Source organism: Pezoporus wallicus, unplaced genomic scaffold, assembly GCF_028554395.1.
Source record: "Pezoporus wallicus isolate ANWC-B61680 ecotype Strahan unplaced genomic scaffold, APGP_CSIRO_Pwel_v1 contig_8738, whole genome shotgun sequence".
NCBI classification, from domain to species: Eukaryota; Metazoa; Chordata; class Aves; order Psittaciformes; family Psittacidae; genus Pezoporus; species Pezoporus wallicus.
Genome location: NW_026636266.1, coordinates 13396 through 33797, shown reverse-complemented (window position 1 = coordinate 33797; position 20402 = coordinate 13396). Strand labels below are relative to the sequence as shown.

At 62.8% G+C, this 20402-nt stretch overlaps 6 protein-coding genes across 8 annotated transcripts; 2 read left to right on the top strand and 4 right to left on the bottom strand.

Moving 5' to 3' along the window:
• Window positions 1-3: 3 nt before the first annotated feature.
• On the bottom strand, window positions 4-2375 carry SIRT2 (sirtuin 2; the record flags this gene model as incomplete). Its single annotated transcript, XM_057399869.1, has 12 exons — window positions 2295-2375; window positions 2070-2111; window positions 1747-1803; window positions 1587-1655; window positions 1355-1484; window positions 1025-1084; window positions 870-925; window positions 682-758; window positions 500-551; window positions 311-378; window positions 156-222; window positions 4-54 (listed from the first exon to the last, which is right to left on the bottom strand). Coding segments are annotated over exons 4-12 (609 nt in total), but the record flags the coding sequence as incomplete, so codon positions are not given.
• Window positions 2376-2982: 607 nt separating this feature from the next.
• NFKBIB (NFKB inhibitor beta) lies at window positions 2983-4456 on the top strand. The gene is made up of 6 exons (XM_057399866.1): window positions 2983-3222; window positions 3316-3421; window positions 3508-3727; window positions 3818-3906; window positions 3998-4222; window positions 4385-4456. Exons 1-6 carry the CDS (start codon window positions 3005-3007, stop codon window positions 4454-4456), a joined length of 930 nt encoding a protein of 309 aa, XP_057255849.1. The 5' UTR covers window positions 2983-3004.
• Window positions 4457-4927: 471 nt separating this feature from the next.
• On the bottom strand, window positions 4928-8363 carry SARS2 (seryl-tRNA synthetase 2, mitochondrial). Of its 2 annotated transcripts, XM_057399875.1 has the most exons (16): window positions 8133-8363; window positions 7935-8030; window positions 7398-7427; window positions 7150-7290; window positions 7015-7069; window positions 6839-6902; window positions 6647-6752; window positions 6482-6529; window positions 6267-6375; window positions 6138-6183; window positions 5890-5977; window positions 5673-5785; window positions 5491-5584; window positions 5310-5402; window positions 5168-5233; window positions 4928-5083 (listed from the first exon to the last, which is right to left on the bottom strand). In XM_057399875.1, exons 1-16 carry the CDS (start codon window positions 8361-8363, stop codon window positions 4964-4966), a joined length of 1500 nt encoding a protein of 499 aa, XP_057255858.1. In that variant the 3' UTR covers window positions 4928-4963. The 2 variants fall into 2 exon arrangements, with proteins under 2 accessions (XP_057255858.1, XP_057255859.1); XM_057399876.1 differs by lacking the exon at window positions 7398-7427.
• A 329-nt stretch (window positions 8364-8692) lies between these two features.
• On the bottom strand, window positions 8693-9175 carry MRPS12 (mitochondrial ribosomal protein S12). Its single transcript, XM_057399868.1, has one exon. It carries the CDS (start codon window positions 9173-9175, stop codon window positions 8720-8722), a length of 456 nt encoding a protein of 151 aa, XP_057255851.1. The 3' UTR covers window positions 8693-8719.
• A 4-nt stretch (window positions 9176-9179) lies between these two features.
• PAK4 (p21 (RAC1) activated kinase 4) lies at window positions 9180-17190 on the top strand. 2 transcript variants are annotated; one of them, XM_057399873.1, is made up of 9 exons: window positions 12435-12535; window positions 12753-12965; window positions 13681-14289; window positions 15168-15587; window positions 15792-15925; window positions 16095-16221; window positions 16303-16428; window positions 16517-16651; window positions 16733-17189. In XM_057399873.1, the coding sequence occupies exons 2-9, from the start codon at window positions 12762-12764 to the stop codon at window positions 16886-16888; spliced, it is 1911 nt and encodes a 636-aa protein (XP_057255856.1). In that variant the 5' UTR covers window positions 12435-12535; window positions 12753-12761; the 3' UTR covers window positions 16889-17189. The 2 variants fall into 2 exon arrangements, with proteins under 2 accessions (XP_057255855.1, XP_057255856.1); XM_057399872.1 differs by lacking the exon at window positions 12435-12535 and adding an exon at window positions 9180-9274 and having other exon boundaries at window positions 16095-16428; window positions 16733-17190.
• An 835-nt stretch (window positions 17191-18025) lies between these two features.
• Window positions 18026-18438, bottom strand: SYCN (syncollin). The gene has a single exon (XM_057399865.1). The coding sequence runs from the start codon at window positions 18436-18438 to the stop codon at window positions 18043-18045; it is 396 nt and encodes a 131-aa protein (XP_057255848.1). The 3' UTR covers window positions 18026-18042.
• Window positions 18439-20402: the final 1964 nt, after the last annotated feature.

The following is a 20402-nucleotide window of genomic DNA, read 5'->3' as shown; positions in this document are numbered from 1 at the left end:
CCACCGCCAGTCAAGGCGGGACTCTTCCTTCCTCACCAGCTCCTCCAGCTCCTTCTGTGGGGGAAAGACACAGCGAGTGAATGGGGGTGCAGAGGTGGGGGGCTCCCCAAATTAACGGAGGGGGGTCCCGCAGATCGCTATGGGGGGGTAAGTACCTTCCATCCCAGCAGCTCTGCCAGTTCCAGGCACCCCTTGTCGCACTCTCCCAGCCAAGCCACGTCCCTGTGGGGGGGTGCAGGCAAAGGGGAATCCCCAAAACATGCTGGGGTGGGGGGACAACCCCCCCACGAACCTCCCAAGCGCCCCTTACCTATAAGCCTTGTCTGAATCAAAGTCCATGCCGCAGCCAAAGCCCATGAGGGACATAAGAGGGTCACTCTGGTGGGGGACACCACATAAAATGGGGGGTACACAATAGCTCTTGCCTCCCCAGAGTCCCCCAAACCCTATCTACACCCCCCCCAATTTTAGCAGCCCCCCCCCCCCCCCAGTTTCTCACCTGCCCGGTCTTTTCCTTGTTGATGAGGAGCCGGGGGGTGTTGGTGGGGACCCTGTGGTGGGGACAAGAAATGGTTATGGGGAGGCTCTAAGGGGTTGAAAGGGGTTGGAGGAGGTTAAAGGAGATCTGGGGGGGTCTGAGAGCATTAATGGTGGGGTTTGGAGGGTCTGGGGGTCCCCAACCTGCTGACGAGGGAGGCGAAGGGCTGGACCTGCAGTGAGGTGCCCATGATGATGAGCAGATCAACCTGCTGGAAGTCCTGGGGGGGAAAAGGGGGTGTCAGAAAGGGGGGGGGGGCACTGGGGTGTCCCCCCCTCAAATCAAAATCCAGGTCATGGGGAGGGGGGGCTCCAGGACCACCCAAATTCACCGACTGCAGGAGGGTGAAGAAGCGCGAGGGGAGGCTCTCTCCGAAGAACACAATGTCTGCGGGGGGGGGGGGGGGAGACAGGAAGTCAGCAGAGGTTTGGGGGGCCCTAAGGACTCGGGGGGAGTATCAGGGTTGGGGGATCCCCCCCAGCTCACCGGGTTTCACCAGGCCCTGGCACTGCTCACATTTGGGCACCAGCGAGGAGAAGATGCGCTCTGCAAGAAGTGGGGGCATGGGGGGCCATGGGGGGATGTGGAGGGCATGGAGGGACATGAGGGGGCACGAGAGCTCCAGGGGCACATAGAGGGGTCAGAGGAATATGGGGGCACACAGGAGGAGCACAGAAGAACTTGGGCGGGTCAAGGGAGGACCTAAAGGTACATGTGAGGGGGGGGTGTTGCAGCTCTTAGTAGGATCCGTTCCTATGTCCACCCCCCATCCAGACCCAGCCCCACGTCCCCCCTCTCACATCCCCCCCATCGCACCCCTCATCCAGGGCAGCCCGTACTGGCGCCGGCAGCCCGGGCGCAGGCAGTGGGAGGTGAAGAAGGAGCCGTGAGCCTCCACGAGCCGCTCGGGCTCCAGCCCCGCCACCCGCTCCAGTGTGTCGATGTTCTGGGGAGGGCACAGCAGGAAAAGGGGGGGGGGGTCAGGGGACCCCGAGGGCCCGCCTCGGCACCCCTCAGTCCCATTGGGAACCACACTGGGCCGTCCCACCTGTGTGTAGCAGCGCAGCAGCAGCCCCTTGTCCTGCAGCAGGCGCATGAAGTAATGGCACAGCGTGGGCTGAGAGGAAGGGCAAGGAGGGTCAGGGGGGGCCCAAAGGTTTGGGGGGGCCCTGGAGAAGGGGAACCCTGAGGCACAAGGCAGAGGTTACCTTGAATTGCCCAGGGTAGAGCTCCCGCGCCAGAGCAAAGAAAGGCTCAGGGTGCTCCTAAGGAGGAGAAGAGGCAGCGTTGGTGGGGCCCCGAGGGCCCCCGCACACACCTGAGAGGCGGCGCTAGGCAGGGGGTTACCTTGAAGAAGCTGATCTCGAAGATGGCCTCGGGGTAGGGGAGGTCGTAGCTCTGCAGGTTCGAGTAAAGGCCGGTGCCAGGCGAGCGGAAGTCGGGGATCCCAGCGGCTACGGGGGGGGGTTGTGTCAGGGACCCCTCCTCCATGCTGGGACCCCCCCAAAGCCGCCCCCCGCAGCGCACTCACACGTGGAGATCCCGGCGCCCACCATGCACACCACGTTCTTGCCTGGGGGGAGGAAATGGGGGCAGATAAAGGGGACCGCAGCGCTGGTGACCCTGCAATGGACCCCAACAGACCTTGGCCCCACGGGGACCCCCAACCCCCCGAGACCCCTTTAAACCCCCCCAAAATCCCTCCCGCGACCCATTCAGACCCCACCAACACCCCCCCCCCCCCCCCCCCCCGTACATCTCTCGCTCTGCAGGAAGCGGCTCACTCCCTCCAGCGTCAGCTCCTCCAGCACCTTCTCGGGCTTCTCCCCGCCCAGCCCCAGCGTCCGGGACAGGAGGCTCCGCAGCAGCTCCACTGCGGGAGCGGGTCCGAGTCAGGCCCCGGGAACCCACCCCCGGTGTGCGGGGAGCAGGACCCCCCCGGCCCCCCCACCACTCACTATCAGAGTCCCCCGAAGCGCCCAGCTCGGGGTCGGAGCCCTGCGGGACAGCGCGGGGGGACTCAGCGGACACCGGCGGCGGGGAGGGCCCTGCGAGGGCCGCAGCGGGAACAGACCCGGACCCTACCGGTGACTCCGCGTCCCGCTCGGCCTCGTCCCCAAGGCCCCGCCACTGGCGCTGCCCCCCCCCGGTACCGTCCGCTTCCGCCATAGGGAGCGGCCGCGCTCCCCGCCACTCCTCCCGGCGTGCACCGCGCGGGCAGCGCTGATTGGCTGAGAGCTGCGCTATCTTCCTTGCAGCCACTCCTCCCGGCGTGCACCGCGCGGGCAGCGCTGATTGGCTGAGAGCTCCGCCATTGTCCTTAGAGCCACGCCTCCGCTGATTGGCCGGGACCACCGGAAGTGCTGCGCGAACTACGGGTCACGGCAAGGCCCGTCGGGGGATTCCCGGCGCCGGCGGCGGCTCCTCGATGGCGGCTCCCGCCTGAGGCGGCCCGGCCCGGCCCCGATGGCGGCCGCGGAGGCGCCACCGCCCCCGGGCGATGTGAAGCGGGCGGAGGCCGAGGAGTGGTGCGACAGCGGCCTGGGCTCGCTGGGCGAGGGGGCGCTGGGGCCGCTGCCCGCCAGCCCCGGGCCCGACGAGACCGCGGAGGCCGCGCCCCCCAGCGCGGAGCCCGGTGCTTGGCTCCGGCACGTCCTGGGCTTCCTCACGGAGGACGGAGACACGTGAGTGCGGGAGGGGCTCTGGAACACCCACGCCGGGTCCCTCGCACGCACCCGGGGCTTAACGGGGACCCCCCCATCGTGTCCCGCCCCCAGGGCGCTGCACTTGGCCGTTATCCACGAGCACGAGGCGTTCCTGGACTCCATCCTGCAGCACACGGCGGGCACGGAGTACCTGGACCTGCAGAACGACCTGGGGCAGGTGCGGGGGGGATGGAAAGAAGGGGTCGTACCAGGGCGGGTTTCCCCCCGTTGCGGCCCTTCCTGACAGGGTCTCTGTGCCTGCAGACCGCGCTGCACCTCGCTGTCATCCTGGGCCTGGAGAGCTTCGTGCGGAAGCTGCGTGCGGCCGGCGCGGGGCTGGGGACGCAGGAGCGCGGGGGGCACACGGCGCTGCACCTCGCCTGCCGCGAGGGGCACCCGGCCTGTGCCCGCCTCTTGCTCAGTGGGCACCACCCCTGCACCGAGCCCGAGGCGAGGGCTCAGCTTGACCGCGTCAACTACGACGGTGCGGGATGGGGCTGGGATGAGGTCGGGATGGGGTCTGGAGTGGGGCTACCCGCAGTGACAGCATCCCCCGGAACCCGTCCCTGTGCAGGTTACACCCCACTGCACATCGCAGTGCTGCGCAAGGATGTGGAGATGGTGGAGCTGCTGCTGAGCGCCGGCGCCGACCTCAACAAACCGGTGAGAGCCAGAGCGAGGGGGGGGGGGAGCAAAGCCCTGGGGATCCTTTAACCCCCCCCAACCTCTGCTTGTGCCCCCCTCCCCCCCAAAGGAGCCTAGCTGTGGCCGCAGCCCCCTGCACTTGGCGGTGGAAGCGCAGAGCCCGGAGGTGGCTGAGGTCCTGCTCCGTGCCGGAGCTGACCCCAGCGCCCGCATGTACGTGGGGTACACAGCACTGTACAGCGCCCGGCACCGGCCCGACCCCCGCCTGGCACCCCTGCTGCGGCGCTTTGGGGCACAGGACCCCTCCAGCGACGAGGATGGGGACAGCAGCGATGTGAGTGCCCCAAAACACCGAGTTTCCACCCCAAAACGCCTCTCTCCCTCATCCCAAATGATTCTTTCCCAAAAATAATGCCTATTTTAGCCTCCAAACCCCTTCTTTCCCCCTCCCAAGTCCTGGGGGGGTGCTGAGCTCTGGGTGTCATCCCCCCTCAAGGAGGAAGATGAAGATGAGGAGAAAGAGGAATACGACGACATCATCATCAACAGTGGTCTCTGCATGGACTGAGCCCCCCCCAAGTCTCCCCCTATTTATCTGGAGGCTCCTGCTCTGGCTGCCTGGACTTTAGGGGAGCTTCCCCCCAAAAAGGACCCCTGCAATATCCCCCCCCCCCCCCGGTGGTAGCGATACAGAATTTATATGAATTGTACAATAAAAAGAACCTTCGGCCTCTTCATAGCCCCCCCCTTCTTCCTCCTCCCCACATCAGCTGGGGGGGTCCCAACCCCTGGGACTCCCCCCCCCCAAATCCACCCTCACTTCACCAGGGTGATGCCACAACCACACGGGTGTAGATCCATGTTCTTTGCATGTGCACATTCAAACACATGTGGGAAGCACGGAGGAGCCCATGTGCTCCATGAGCTTTATTCCAGGGGATCCTGTGTATCCCATGTCTGGTGTCCTCAGGACATGGCCCCATCCTCAAAGTCTCTCCTTGTCTCTACCCCCAGGGTGTGTCCCCCCCCATTGTTGGGGGCCACTGAGGGGTCTGCCCCACACTTTGGGGGCTCCTCAGGGTCCCCCCCCAGGCTGGTTGGGGCCAATGTAGCGCAGGCGCGGCGCTGGGGGCCGGGGGATCACATCCAGCCCCACGAGGGGCTGCAGGGCCGGGGGCACTCGCACACGGCCGTCCTGGGGGTACAGCACAGGGTGAACCCCTCCCGCACCCCAAAACCGGGGGAGGGTGCCCCAACCCCCCCCCCAGCTATCACCCACCGGTAGCTGGTTGCACTCCAAGAGGGCGATGAGCATGCGGGACACGGCGCAGGCTGTGCCATTCACCTATGGGGGGGCAGGGGGAGTTATGGGGGGGGCAGAAAGGGACTGGGGGGACCCCAGCAGCCCCCCCAGTACCCACCGTGTGTGCGTGGCGCAGCTGCCCGGCCCCATCGCTGTACATGATGTTGAGGCGCCGGCTCTGGTAATCGGTGCAGTTAGAAGCACTGGAGATCTAAAGGGGAAGCAGAAGAATTTGGGGACCCCCCCAATAAAGGGGGAGTCTCCCAGGTTTTGAGGTGCCCCCCCCACCATGTTCTCACCTCCCCATATTTGCCCCGTCCTGGCATCCAGGCCTCAATGTCGAACTTGCGGTAGGCAGGGAGCCCCAGCTCCTCCGTGGGCATGTCCAGGACGCTGTAGGGAGCAATGACAGAACATGCGGGGGTGCAAGGATATAGGAGGGTTTGGGGGTGCTCTGGGGACTCCCCCATTTTGCCCTCACCGGTAATGGAGGCCCAGCTCAGAGAAGATCTCCTTCTGCATTGCCAGGAACTCGGCCAGCAGCGCCCCACTCTCAGCCCCGCTCTCGACTGCTGTCACCCCAAACATCTCCACCTATGGGTGGACAAAGGGACCCCAAAACTAATGGAACCCCCCCACCGTCACCCCAACACCGGCCCCCGGGGGGTCAGGCCTTCCCCTCCCAGTCTGCCCAGTACCTTGGTGAACTGGTGCACCCGGTACAGCCCCCTCGGCTCCCGCCCCGTGTCTGTCTCAGCGCGGTAGCAAGTGCTGGAGCAGACAACCCTGTGTGGGGAAAGGGGGACCCGGTTGGAGGGGTTCCCAAAGGGGTTCCCAAAGGGGTTCCCAAAGGCCCCTTAGGGAAGGGGGGCTCTAAAGCTCCTCCTATGAGGAATGGGAATCCCCAGAGTCCCCCATGTTAGCACAGAGAGGGGATCCCCCAAACCTAATGGGTAAATCCTGCAGCCGCACCGCATGGTCCATGAAGTACCCTGGAGCAGAGCGATGGGATCAGTGGGGTCCCCCCGACCCCCCCCATTAAACCCAGGGACCCTCAGCTAACCCCACTGCTCACCAGCGATGCCAACCTCGGCTGTCCCAGCCAGGCTCAGGTCCTCAAAGCGTGCAGGGTCAATACTGTACACAGGCGAGGGGCTGAGGTGCAGCTGCATCCCACAACCCTCCTGCAATGGGAAGCATGGAGGGGTTTGGCGGGGGGGTGCCTGGGGGGTGACCCACATGGGGAAGGAATAAACACGGGGGATATGGGGGGTACAGGAGTGCACTCACAAAGACAGCACCGCGCAGCAGGTCCGGGACTGTCATGGGGAGGAAGCCCTGGGGGGGGGGGGGGGGGTGTGTGTGGAATAAGGGGTGTGCAGGGACCCCAAAGCCTGGAGGGGCCCCCCCAAAGCCTTGTGGGGACCCCAACCCCCTCGTGTGCCCCCTCCTGACCTTGCTGAGCAGCTTGGCCATGGCAAAGCGAACCAGGGCGTGCTCCAGCAGCACCGCGGCCCCACACAGGTAATAGGAGCGATGGCCAGAGACGTGCGAGAGGCGCCTATGGGACATGCACACGCATGTGTCATGTGTGTTCCACATGTGTCACACGTGTGTCACACGTGTGTCACGTGTATCAGCGCTCACCGCTGCCGGATGATGTCCAGCCCCTCGCCCAGCTCCAAGTGCCCCTTCGGCTTGAAGTCAAACACTGGTGGACAAGGGAAGGGGAGAAGCCTTCATCACCCCATAGACCCTCCTCTGCTCCTCATTACAGCCTTCCCCACCCCAGTCCTCCTCCTCTTCAACCCCCCCCCCCTTACCTGGCTTCTCCCCCACCACCTCCAGCACTCGGGCCTGGCTCTCATCCCCAATGGGCTGTTTCAGAGAGGTACAGAGGGTGTCGGGGGCGGGGATGACACCACAATAGAGTGTCTCCCCCCCCTCTCCGCACTCACCACCTCGGGGTGGGTGTTGTTGGGGAGCTGCAGGGCTCTCAGGTAGAAGCTCTCATCCAGGGAGGCCTCCTGGGCCAGAAGCTCCTGCAGCTCCAGCCGGATCTGGCGCCCACGGGCCCGGAGCGCTCCATAGGCAGGAAGCTGAGGGGAACATGGCACTGGGGGGTAAACAGGGGTTTAAACCCCCTTCCCAACCCGCCTGCACCCCCCAGCTGGGATCAGGGACCCCCCTCTCTGCTGTGTCTTACCGCCTCCACTGTCTGCTTGTCATGGGCTGCCTGTGGAGAGAAAGGAAAAAGGTGAAATACGGGTGTGGGGAGTCCCCAGGGGGTGCTATATGGCACTATAGGGTGCTGTGACATGGATATGGGGTGGATATGGAGTGCTGTGGAGCACTATGGTGTGGATGTGGAGTACTATGGGGTGCTGTGGGGCACTGTGGGGTGGATATGGAGTTGATGTGGAGTACCATGGGGCACTGTGGGGTGCCTGAAGAGCACTACAGGGTGGATGTGGAGCACTGTGGGCTGCTGTGGGGCACTGCAGGGCAGATGTGCAGCACTATGGGGTGCTGTGGGTCACGCTGTGGGTCACACTGTGGGGCACGCTGTGGAGCACTATCGGGTGCTGTGGGGTACTATGGCTGCTGTGGGGCACATTGTGGGGCACTATGGGTTGCTGTGGGGCACGTTGTGGGGCGCTACGGGGTGCTGTGGGGCACGCTACATGGCACTGTGGAGTGCTGTGGGGCACTATGGGGTGCTGCGGCGCACGCTGCCTCTCACCATCAGGGCCCGCACCCCTCGGGCCACTTGTTGCTTCTCATCCTCCAGCCGGGCGATGGCGGCGCGAACGTCCCGCAGCCGAGTCCACGCCTGTACCTGTGGGCGGAGCCTGCGGTAACCACACCCCTGTCCCTTGAGCCCCGCCCTCTCCCCGAACAGACCACGCCCCCTCCCTCCCTCCCTCCCCGCCCCGCTCACGATCTCGCGCAGGTCGCGGCCCCGCAGCGGGCCCTGCCGCCGCTCCAGCTCCCGCTCGCTCAGCGCCGACACCTCCAGCTGCGGCCGCGCGCTCCGGCCCTCGCGGACGTGCTCGTACAGGCGGCTCCGCACCGCGCCCGGCTCCCCGGGACCACCGCCTCCCCCCCCCACACCGCGCCACCCCCGCGCCGCCGCCCGGCGAGCTGCAGCCAGCGCCCTGGGCGCCGCCATCTTGGGTGTCTGGCTTGCGTCATTTGCCGGAAAAGGCGGGGCAAAGCATGGTCACGCCCCCCCAACACATGTCCCCAGCGCGCCACCTACCGGGCCTGGACACCCCCCCCCGCCCCCAAGCGCCCTTCTCAGTGCCCCCCCCCCACGGACCCCCCATTGCCCCGCATTACTCTCCATGCCCCTCCCGGTGCCCTCGGTCCCCTTCCCACGTCGTCCGTCCCCCCTCATCGCCCCAGGCCCTCTCAGCACCAGTCCACATCCGCACAACAGCCTTTAATGGAGGCGCTCTCCCTCCGTCCCCGGGAGGCCACCTCCTGGGCATAGCAGGCTCCATCCCTGTCCCCTTCCTTCCCTTCTCACTTCTTCTTCTGGACATGGGCACAGTCGTACTTGCCCCGCACGACGGTAAGCTTCACGCCGGGCAGGTCCTGCGTGCGGCCGCCCTGCACCAGCACGACGTGGTGCTCCTGCAGGTTGTGGCCCTCGCCGGGAACGAAGCACACCGCCTCCTTGCCGTTGCTCAGCCGCACCCGGACGCATTTGCGGTTCGCCGAGTTGGGTTTCTTGGGCTTTCGGATCAGGTTCTTGATCACCACCCCCTTGATCTGCGGCCGCCCGAACGTGGCCCCCAGCTTCGGAGGATGCGGCCTGGGCCGACCTTGCCGGTGCAGTGAGCTGCGTGGGGGGGCAGTGGTAGCGTCGTGCCCGTGGTGAGGGGTGAGCAGGGCCGGGGGCCTGCGGGGAAGGGGTTTGGGGCGGGCGCCAGGAAGCAGTGGTCTTAAGCGAGTCCCGGGCTGTTGGGGTTTCCTCATGGAATTCCCTTGTGGAATCGCCTTGTGTCCCTGCAGCGTCTTCCCCCGAGGACCCCGCGATGCCGCGCTGAGCTAGGAAGAGCCTTCCCTTGCCCACAGGTAGGGAACGGGGGTGAAACCTTCCCCGGGAGGCTCCGGACGTCCTTATCCCGTGTGTTCTTTGGGATCTTTCCCTGCTGGAGCAGGGGTAAGGCTCTTCCCCACGCTCAGGAGGGTGGAAAACCGGGAGATGTGGGGCTCTTGGAGCCTTCCTCCCGTTGCTGCAGCATGGAAATGGGGCCACCCCTCTCCACTTAACCCCCTGGCTCCATGGAAATGGGGCTTTTCCCTCCTTTCGGCTCATCGGGAAGAGTGGGATGCATTACTCGGTTGGGTTTTCCCTGTAACCCGTTGAGTTTGGCCTCGAGGAGCCGGGGGGGGGGAGGCTGCAGGGGTTCTGCGGGTGGGGTCATCCATAGCAGGACATGGGGGTCCTGAGGGCAAACACAAACGGGATTTAAACCAAGGCCGAGGACTCATTTGTCCCGGATCCTGGGGGCTTCCGAGGGGAATTTTGTCAGCTCTGGTGAGGATGAGGATGGGGACTTGGGAAGAAGCTCGTCTCTGTGAGGAGGGGGGGGCGTTGGGTTGAATGGAGAAGGTTCGGATGCCCCATCCCTGGAATGCCCAAGGGCAGCTTGGAGCAAGCTGCTCTGTGGAGGCTGTCCCTGACCATGGCTTCCAATGAGCTTGGGGGTCCTTTCCGAGCCAAACCTGTCTGGCATTCCGTGGAACCTTGCAATCGATGGGAGGCTCCCATCACCTCCATTGTGGATTCCTCCTCTCACTTCCTGCACAAGGGATTCACATCTTTTCCTCCCGGCTGCTCTGAGGACCCCAGAGCCCTTCATCACCTTGGAGAAGCTTGAATTCTCTGAAGGAGGTGGGAGAAGAGGGCTGGGAAGAAGCAGGATCCTATGGCATGAGCCCAGCTGCTCCTCAGGGTTAACCTGCTGCCAAGCTGAAGCTCTGAAGTCCCAATTCCCGGTAGTTTCCCTTTGGGACAAGAGGATGAAAGCCACCGAGGCCCCTTAGCAGGGTTTCCTCAGGGCTTCGCATGCTTTTCATTCCAGGATTCCTGTTCCACGCAGGTAGCTCAGCGCAGGGATAATGTGGCACCAAATTCCCCCCAGCTCCTGGTGCCACCCCAGAGCCTCCTTCGGCTCCCATTCCCAGCTCCCGGAGCTCCCAGCCCTGTCCTGCTCCCCTTTGAGGCTGCCTCTCCCAAGGCTGACTTGTGCAAAGCCGGCTGGGCCAGTCCAACCAGCGGCGCCCAGGAGCCTCCTTCCAGGCTTCCAGCCCTGGGGAATGGGGGAGCTCCGAAGGGCTGAGGCAGCCATTACCAAATTAAAGGGGATGGGGGGGCTAAGTCTTTGCCTTTGGGACCTATCCCAAAGCACAGAGCCATGGAATGGGGGGGAAGGACCTTAAAGCTCCTCCACTTCTAGCCCACAGGAATACTTCTCATGGAGCAGGTTGTTCCAGCCTTGCTATGGGCACTGCCAGGGATGGGGCATCCAAACCTTCCCCATTCATCCCAGTGTCCCACTCCCGTCTGAGGAAGGAATTTCCTCCATGTACCCCATCCAAGTATTCCCATTGGAGCTGTTCGTTCTCATCCCATCCTGTGCCCAAAGCCCCTCTCCAGGTTTCCTGCAGCCCCTTGGGCAGCAGGGCTGGGTTCTTCCAGCTCTTCCCCGCCCTTTCCCTCTCCTTCCTTCCTTGTTCCTGGTCTCTGGCCTCCCAGAGGCCACTTTGTTCCAGCTTTTGCTGCCTCATTGGTTCCCGGCTCAAATCCACTCTGTTCCCGCTCCCAGCTTTCTGTTTAACTTCCTCCCTACCTCCTGGCTGGGATTTTCCTTCCCTCCACCCATTCCTGACCCATTCCCAGGCTCCCCGTGTAACAAGGTCCTGCCAAATGGCAGTTCCGTGTTTCCCTGTGGGCTCATTGGGATCTGGAGTGAGCTGGGGATGTGGGATGCGGATCCCAAACAACTTGGGATCGTATCCCAGAGCTGGGGAGGGGGCGTTGGAAAGCAGGATAGCCCTTTGGCAGTGGGGTTAAGGGCTTCCCAGCTGGAAGGAGCAGGAGGTTGTGGTGCTGGGAAGGTTCCTGTTTGCTCCGGAGCTGGGTAAGGAGCTGGGTAATGGCCGGCGCAGGAGATAAAGGAGCTGGAATGTGCCCAGCCAGGAGGGAGGAACCTGGGGGAGACGCTGGCTGCTCCTTAACCCCTTCCAGCTGCTGCAGGGCTCATCCCACTTCCAGAGCTCCATCCCACCATCCTGAGCTCATCCCACTTCCAGAGCTCCATCCCACAATCCTGAGCTCATCCCACTTCCAGAGCTCCATCCCACCATCCTGAGCTCATCCCACTTCCAGAGCTCCATCCCACCATCCTGAGCTCATCCTACTTCCAGAGCTTCATCCCAATTCCAGAGCTCTTCCCACCATCCAGAGCTCCATCCCACTTCAAGAGTTTCATCCCACTTCCAGAGCTCTTCCCACCATTCAGAGCTCCATCCCACTTCCAGAGCTCATCCCACCATCCCAAACTCAGGAATCCCATGAATCCATTGGCTGCCTATCCACACGCACAGCTCTGGGCTTAGGATTCCATATAATCATGGAATCCTTTGTGTTGGGAGGGACCTTTAGGCTCCTGCAGCTCCATCCCACAGGGACACCTTCCACTGGAGTAGGTTGCTCCAACCTGGTTTTGGGCACTGCGGGGATTTCCTACATGGAGAAAGGGAATTGTGTCGGGAGCTGTTGAGTTTTCCACCGGGAAACCTGTAGGAAGCTGATTCAGGAGACTAAAAATGGAAGGAAACAGCCCCAGTGCCACCCAAAGGCAGGGAAAAGCGGGACAAATCCACAGCAGGATTCCAGCATCCTGGGATGCTGGGCTGGAAAACCAGGATTTCAGGACATGGAGCTGCTTTAGGAGCAGTTTTGGGGCACTTGGCTCATGCCAGTGTCCGGGAGCTCCGACGTCCTCCCGGTTGGAACACCCAGCACACAGAGGCTGGTTCTTAACCTTGGATGTGGTGGATTCATCTGAAGCTCCTGGAACAATTCAGTTCCCCCGCTCTGGAATTTTTGATTTGGGGCGGGGGTTCCCAATGCTCATGGCTCTGGCAGGGCCGGATCCAGCCTGCGCTTCCATGGGATAAACAAGTCCCATTGTACCGGCTGCGGGTGTTTACACCAGGAAAACCAGTGCGGATCCACCCTGGGACATGGGCGCAGAGGGGCTGGAGAGGGTTCTGGAAGTCCCTGGAGCAGCTTGAGAGCTCGGAGAGGGGCTTCTCCAGGAGCCTGTAGGGAAAAGCAGCTTCCAACGAGAAGAGTTGGATGGGATAATGGGAGGGAATCCCTCTCTTTGAGGATGGAGGCTGAATGGTGAAGGCTTGGCTGAAGCCTGGAGCAAGCTGCCCTACGGAAGCCTGTGGGCTGGATCCCTGGATGACCTCAAGGTCATTCCCAAGCCAGCCCTTTCCATGACTCCATGATTTATTCTCCCCCCTTCCTGGCCAGGTCCTCGCCATGTTCACCAAGAAGAAGAAGCGTTTGGAGATCTCGGCTCCCTCCAACTTCGAGCACCGCGTCCACACTGGCTACGACCAGCACGAGCAGAAGTTCACAGGATTGCCCCGGCAATGGCAGGGCCTCATCGAGGAGTCAGCCAAGCGCCCCAAGCCCCTGGTAGATCCCGTCTGCATCACCACCATCCAGCACACTTCCCAGAAGGTAGGAAGCTCCCTGGCTCCGGCATCGGGCCTTTTTGGGAAGGCTGCTGCTGGGGCTGCAAGGCCAAAGCGGTGGTAGGTTTTAGGCTCCTCGTCTTCTCCTCGGGTGTCATGAGCAGGTTGGTCTCCAATGGGCACATCCAACCCATTCCCTGCGCCATGCGGGACAAGGAGCAGCAGCAGGGGTGGAAGCTTCTCCTAGCAGCTGGAAAAATCCCAGTGGCCACCAGGAAAGCACGCGGCTGCCCCTTCCCATCTCATCCCCATCCCCATCCCCGTGTGTCCTCCAGCACCCTCATGTTGCTTTGTTGGCCACCAGCTCTTTCCCACCTTCACCCTTGTGAGAGGCCTTGGTGGGAGGAGGAAAAGGAGGGGGATTAATGCAGGGGAAGGCTTCTTTCTCCTCCTCTTCCTCCTCAGTCTTTGGGGATGGGTTTGCTCCTCACCCCTCACTGCCTCTAAGATCCCTTTCCAAGAGCTGGGATCACACCCTTGGCCCCCACCTCCATCTATCTCCACCAGCACCCAGGGCAGGAGCTTTGGTGGGGTTCATCCCCACAGTGGTGGCCCCAGCGTCTCCCCTCCCCGTGTCCCCTCCGTGTGACCCATGTCCCCATCCCAACATCCCATTTTCATTCTTCATTTTTATTTTCTTCCCCCTTTTTTGTTTCCTTTGTGTCTGTCTCCGTCATTCCCGTCCCTCGTCCTCCTCCAAGACCATCGTCCGGGGCAGCAAAGCCTCCAAGGACGGCTCCTTGACCTGGCTCCTGGATGAGTTTGAGAACATGTCCGTGTCCCGTTCCAATTCCCTGCGCAGGGACAGCCCCCCCTTCCCGCCCCGCCGCCACCAGCTCCACCAGGAGAACGGCCTCTCCCAAGGCCCAGCCTCAGCTCCAGCCCAAGAAGATGCCGGGAGGAGCCGGAAGAGCCGCCCCGGGGCCGGGAATGAGGTAGAACAGGGCAAAGAGAGACCTTGGGACAAGGAGGAGCACCATGGCCAGCACCAGGCTCACCAGTGCCCCGCTCCCAAAGCCACTCCCGGCGGCCGCCCGCCTCCCGACTATCCCAAAGCACCCCTGGAGAGGGACTCCAAGCAGGAGCGGGTGCTGCGGCGGGAGCGCCCCGAAGCCGCTGAGAAGCGCCCCAAGTCCACCTTGGGTGCTGGTGGGAGCAGCCCCCCATCCCCCCGGGACAAGCGCCCGCTCTCTGGGCCCAGTATCCGCACTCCCAACATTCCCATCTCGGAAGGGGTGATGAAAACAGCTCAACAGACCGGGCGGGCCTTCAACACCTACCCCCGGGCTGAGACCGACCCCGGCCCGCAGGTAACGTGTCCTCCTGCCCCGAGGGGCTGCTCCTCCTCCTCAAGCCACTGCTCTTCCTCCTCTTCCTACTTTAAACCCGTTAAGAGTGGCTCTCCAGGGTGCTGGGCCTCATCTGCTTGAGTGTCTTCATTGAGGATCTACCTGGACTCTTGGTGGCAGAGACAGGATTTGGCTTCATGGATGGGGGTTGGCTGGATGGTGGCACTCCAAAGAGTTGTGGGCAGCAGCTTCATGACCAAGTGGAGATGGGTGACGAGTGGTGGTCATCAGGGGTTGGGATTGGAAGCCAGGGCTTGGAATTGGATGGGTTTTAAGGTCCTTTCCAAGTCAAACCATCCCATGGTTCTATGGATGACACCAGGTTGGGTGGGAGCTTTGAGCTGTTAGAGGGGCAGAAGCTCTACAGAGGGATATGGATCAATGGGATGAGGGTCCCTGATAGAGATGTTTCGGTGCTGGAGTGAAGTTTTAAGCTCCTCCAGTTCCAACCCACAGGGGCACCTTCCATAGAGCGGGTTGGTCCAGCCTGGCTTTGGGCACTGCCAGGGATGGAGCATCCTAATCCTCTCCATCAACCCATCCCGGTGTCCCACCCCTCTCAGAATGAAGAACTTCCTCCCAGTGTCTCATCCAACTCTTCCAGTTGGAGGTTTTCCTCCTTGTCACTTCCCTACCTGCCCTTGAAGGTCTTTCCCAACCTTGTTGATCTATGACCAGCATGGGCTGAAGCCACGACCCCCATCCTTGTCTCCGAAGGATCCAACCGCTCCTCCTCCTCTTCCTCCCTCCTTCCCACCTTCTTCCCCCCTGCTTGCTTTTGGGGCCAACCCTCACACCCCCCACCTTGTGTTGGTGCTTGACACCTTCTCCATCTCCAGGCAGAGCAGCGACCGGGCCGGCCGCAGGAGCTGGCCTCCAGTGGCCCCACCAACGCCTCCCGAGCTCCAGCCCGCTCAAGGCAGGAGATGCCCCCCCATCCACACCTCACCCCCCACGCCTCTGATCCCCAACTGGCCCGGCAGCCCCCCCACCCCGGCCCTGCACCAGCTCCAGCCCCCCCAGCGGCAGGGGGACCCCAGCGGGAGCCCCAGCGTGTGTCCCACGAGCAGTTCCGGGCGGCGCTGCAGATGGTGGTGGACCCGGGGGACCCGCGCACCTACCTGGACAACTTCATCAAGATCGGGGAGGGCTCCACCGGCATCGTCTGCATCGCCACCGTGCGCAGCTCGGGCAAGCTGGTGGCCGTCAAGAAGATGGACCTGCGCAAACAGCAGCGGCGCGAGCTGCTCTTCAATGAGGTGAGCGCCCAGGGCGGGCTCAAGCACCCAAGGGTGCCCTCGGGCACCCAGGAGCACCCAGAGGTGCGTTCTGGCACCCAGGAGCACCCAAAGGTGGCTTCGAGCACTCAAGGGTGCATTTAAGACACTCAAGAGCACCCAAGGGTTTGCATGAGCATCCAAGGCTGTGAGCACTCTGGGGTGGTTTTGGGGCTCCCTCTGCAGGTGGTGATCATGAGGGATTACCAGCATGAGAATGTGGTGGAGATGTACAATAGCTACCTGGTGGGCGACGAGCTCTGGGTGGTCATGGAATTCTTGGAAGGCGGCGCCTTGACCGACATCGTCACCCACACCAGGTACAGCCCCGCTTTCCTCTCCCTGCCTGCCCTTGAGGGTCTTTTCCAGCCTGCAGACCCCAGCTCTCCCTCCTCTTCCCTGCCTCGTCCCCACCGTGTTGACCACAACCTTCCCTCTTCCACCCCCCGGTGCCATTGCGTGTCCTCTCCAACCTTCTCCATGCCCCAGGATGAGCGAGGAGCAGATCGCCGCCGTCTGCTTGGCTGTCTTGAAGGCCCTCTCTGTCCTGCACGCCCAAGGGGTCATCCACCGCGACATCAAGAGCGACTCCATCCTCCTGACGCACGACGGGCGGGTGAGCAGGGCCCCCCAGCACCCCAGGCTCTGGTGGTGCCCCCCCCCAATCCTCACGTCCTCCTTCCCACCCCATGCCCAGGTGAAACTCTCGGACTTCGGGTTCTGTGCCCAAGTGAACAAGGAGGTGCCGCGCCGCAAGTCCCTGGTGGGGACGCCCTATTGGATGGCACCAGAGCTCATCTCCCGCCTCCCCTATGGACCAGAGGTGGCCTTGGGGGGCTCAGGGTGGCTTTGGGGGGGGTCCTCACTCCCACGTTAACACCACTTTGACCACATCCCCCCCCACTCTACAGGTGGATATCTGGTCCTTGGGTGTGATGGTCATAGAGATGGTTGATGGGGAGCCGCCGTACTTCAATGAGCCACCCCTCAAGGCCATGAAGATGATCCGGGACAACCTGCCCCCCAGGCTTAAGAACATTCATAAGGTAAGGGGGGGGACACCCCTCTAAGGGGGCTTCCCATGACCTTCTGGGGTGCTGCTGACCACTTCTGCACCTTGTCCCTAGGTTTCTCCATCACTCAAAGGCTTCCTGGACCGGATGCTGGTGCGGGACCCAGGCCACCGCGCCACGGCCACCGAGCTGCTGAAGCACCCGTTCCTGGGCAAGGCAGGGCCCCCCTCAGCCATCGTCCCCCTCATGCGCCAGAACCGCCTGCGGTGAGGCCACTGCCGCCACCATCCTCATCCTCACCACGCTGGGACTCTGCTTGGTGGCCCCCGGAACACACGTACTACTGAGGGAGGGGGCAAGCCCACTGTGAGCAGCCCCACCGCAGTCTTGGGGGGCCAGGGGGGGCCTCCTCAGCCTTGGGGAGCCATTTGGTGGAGGTCCCTAACTTCCTTCTCCTTCTAACCCCCACTTTTTTAGCCCCATCCACCCATGCGGTGTCTCCAAAGTGGGGTGGGGCAACCCCAAACTCCAACCCTATGGCCACACTACTGATTCAGGGGGTCCCCTACCCCAAATGTGGGGTTGGGGTTCCCCCACCCCAAACATGGATCTTGGGGTTCCCATAACCCCAAACCTGGTTCTTGGGGGGTTTTGGGTGGGTTTTTCCCCCCATTTTGTTTTTTAAAGCTATTTATATTGTTATTTTGTAGCGCCGCGGTTTGGGGGGGGCCCCGGGGCTGGCACATGGGGGGTCCCCCCAAGATTCCACACGTCCTTTTGGAGACAGCGCTGTGGCGAGTGCCTTCTTTAGTGGGATGGACACGCGTGTTTGGTCACATACATGTGTTGGGTCACATGCGTGTGCAGAGCTGCCAGACACGTCACCATGTGGGGTGACAGGGGGGACCCCACTTCCCACCCCCTAACTCCCAGTAAGGCAATGGGGAGGCGGGAGCTGCTGGAGCTCTTTTATTGGTTGAGGTTGGGGCGGGCAGAGGGGGGGTGGCAGTGCCACATCAGCGTGTGTCAGCACATGTTGGCCGATGTCCATTGACCCACTGGGCTTGCAGTGACCTGTTGGGGTGTCTCAGCCCACATTGCCTCAGGTTGCCTTGGCTTGGCTGAGGTTGACTCACTTTGGCTTGTCTTGACCTGCATCGGCTTGGCTTGGCCTACGTTGGCTTAGAGAGCCCGCAGTGACTTGGGTTGCCCTGTGTTGACTCGCAGTGGCTCGTGTTGACGGGAGTTGCCTTTCATCAGCTTGTATTAGTTAAGATTGAGTTGGCTTGACTTGCGTTGACTTGGATTGACCTGGGTTGACTTGGGTTGACCTGGGTTGACTTGGGTTGACCTTTGTTGACTTGGCTTGACTTGAGTTGACTTGGCTTCCCTTCACCACCTGGTGCTGGCCCCACGCCCGCTCCTCAATTGCACTTGCAGTAGTAGGACTTGATGGCGTTATCCCAGTTGCTGAAGGTTCCCTGTTTCACCTCCCGCAAGCGCGGCACCGTGCCGGCCTCGAACACCTTGGTGTTGCCCTTCTTGCCACTGCGGGACCACACGGTCAGCTCGCAGTTGGTGCCCACCACCAGCGAGGAGATGCGCCCCGAGTAGCCCACAGGCATGTAGGGCACGTCAGAGCCGGGGTCCACCACCAGGGCTTTGCCGCCGCAGCAGTTGTCATAGTAGACGCTGTCGTCGGTGTAGAGCAGGGCACAGACGCGGGTCCCATCAGCTGCCTGCAGGTCGGATGCACCTGGGCACTGCCCTGCAGCCACAGTCACCAGCGCCACCAGCACCGTCACCAACAGTGCCGCCATCGCCACCGAGAGCCAGCACCAGCGCCGGCACCGCAGATATAGCCCCCGGCAAGGTCATGGCAAGGGGTGGGGCGTGGGAAGGGGCCCGGATGGAACCTCAACACCCATGGGAATGGGCACACGTGTGGGGCCACCCAGTGTGGGAAGGGCGCAGATGGCATGGCACCACCCCAATGTCCACCCAATCCCATGGGAAGGGCCCCGGAGGTGTGCCGCCCCCCCCCCAAAGTGCACCCAGTCCCATGGGAAGGGACCAGATGTGACCACCCACACCTGCCCCTCGCCTTGGCCTTGGGGAAACTGAGGCATAGAAGGTCGGGGGGGGGGGGTATGTAAATGAGTGAGTAATTATGTCGGGAAGGGGGTGATCAGTTAAGGGGGTGGGGGGGGACAAAGCCAAGAAGGGGGGTAATGAGCCTGGAGGGGGTAATTAGTCAAGGGAGGGGCATAACTAGTAATTGGAAGGGCATAATGCAGCAAGGCAGGGGGGGGCAATTATCCTGGGAGGGGTAATTATCCTGGGGAGGTAATTAACAGGCCAAAGCCTGATGGGGGGGGTGGGGGTGTCTTGACCCCATGCTCTGCCCCCTTATTTGCATATCAATTTGCCTATTTCCCATTGCACCCCTCCCATATCAGCAGTCTTCTGGTAACAGGGCTGGCGCTAACCCCTCCCCTCTGCGCCCACCTCACTCCTCTCATGGCTGGCCTCAACGAGCTCATTTGCGTGTGGCCGCTTCCGGGGGCGGGTGGGGGGGGGCGGAGAGGCGATTCCCTGCGAGCTCGTATGAGCAGTCCCTCCCAGCGCTCCTCGTATCAGATAGAAGGGACCCCACCAGCACCCGTCCCCCCCCATGGCGCCCCCACAGAGAGAGCAGCTCCCCCACTTTTCGCACACAAAAGGTTTAATCCGGGGGTGGGGGGAGGGCACAGGTTTTTAATGTAAAAACTTGTGTTCAACACGGAGGGGGCCCGGGGGGGGTGGGGGGGGGCGGCTGGGGGGGCAGGGTTGGAGGGGTCAAAGGGCAAAAGGGGGAGGGGAAATGGGGCTGGGGGGGGGGATCCAGACCAGCCAGATGGGAGCCCCCGGGGGAGGGGAGAAGGGGACATGGGGGGGGACGGGGACACCCAGGGACGCCCCCGGGATCCCCCGATGGGGTTGGGGGGCTGCGGGTCTCGTGTCATCTGTGCAGACATGTCAGTGGCGTGTGCGGGACCCCCAGAGGCCAAAGGCACCGCGTGTTGGAGGCGCACACGCGTGTTGGGGGCGCGGGCACGCGTGTCGGGGCACGCACGCACGTGTGTCACGCATGGTTGGGGAGCACGGCGGTCCCACGAAGGGAAGGCCCTGGGGAGGGCCCACACGTATGAATGGCTCACACGCATGTCGGGGGGCACGCGCGTGTTCAGGACACGCAAGAGTCCCAGGGCATGGATCCCCTTTTCGGGCCCACACATGTGTCACGGTGCCCACACGCATGTTGGGGGGCACACACGTGTTTGGGGCACACGAGTCCCAGTTGGGGCCCACACACACATGTGTCACGGTGCCCACACGCATGTTGGGGTATCTGGCGCCCAGCAGCACCCATGGGTGCAGTGGGGTCCTGGGGAAGGGGGGCTCCGGCACCCAAAGGTGCACCGAAGACACCCAAAGGGTGGGTTTAAGACCACAGGAGCACCCCGAGGGTGCCTGTGAGCATCCAAGGCTGAGTCTGAGTACCCAAAGGTACCCGGGAGCACCCAAGATTTCACTTGAGCGCCCAAGGGCAAGTTCAGGGAGCCTGGAGCACACAAAGGTCCACGGAGCACCCAAGCTGTGTTCAGGAGCTCAGGGGTGCACTTGGGCACCCGGAAGCACCCAAAGCTGGGCTGGAGAACCCAAGGGTGGGTTGGAGTGCCCAGTTCTGGGCTGGAGCACCCAGTTCTGGGCTGCAGCACCCAAGAGTGGGCTGGAGCACCCA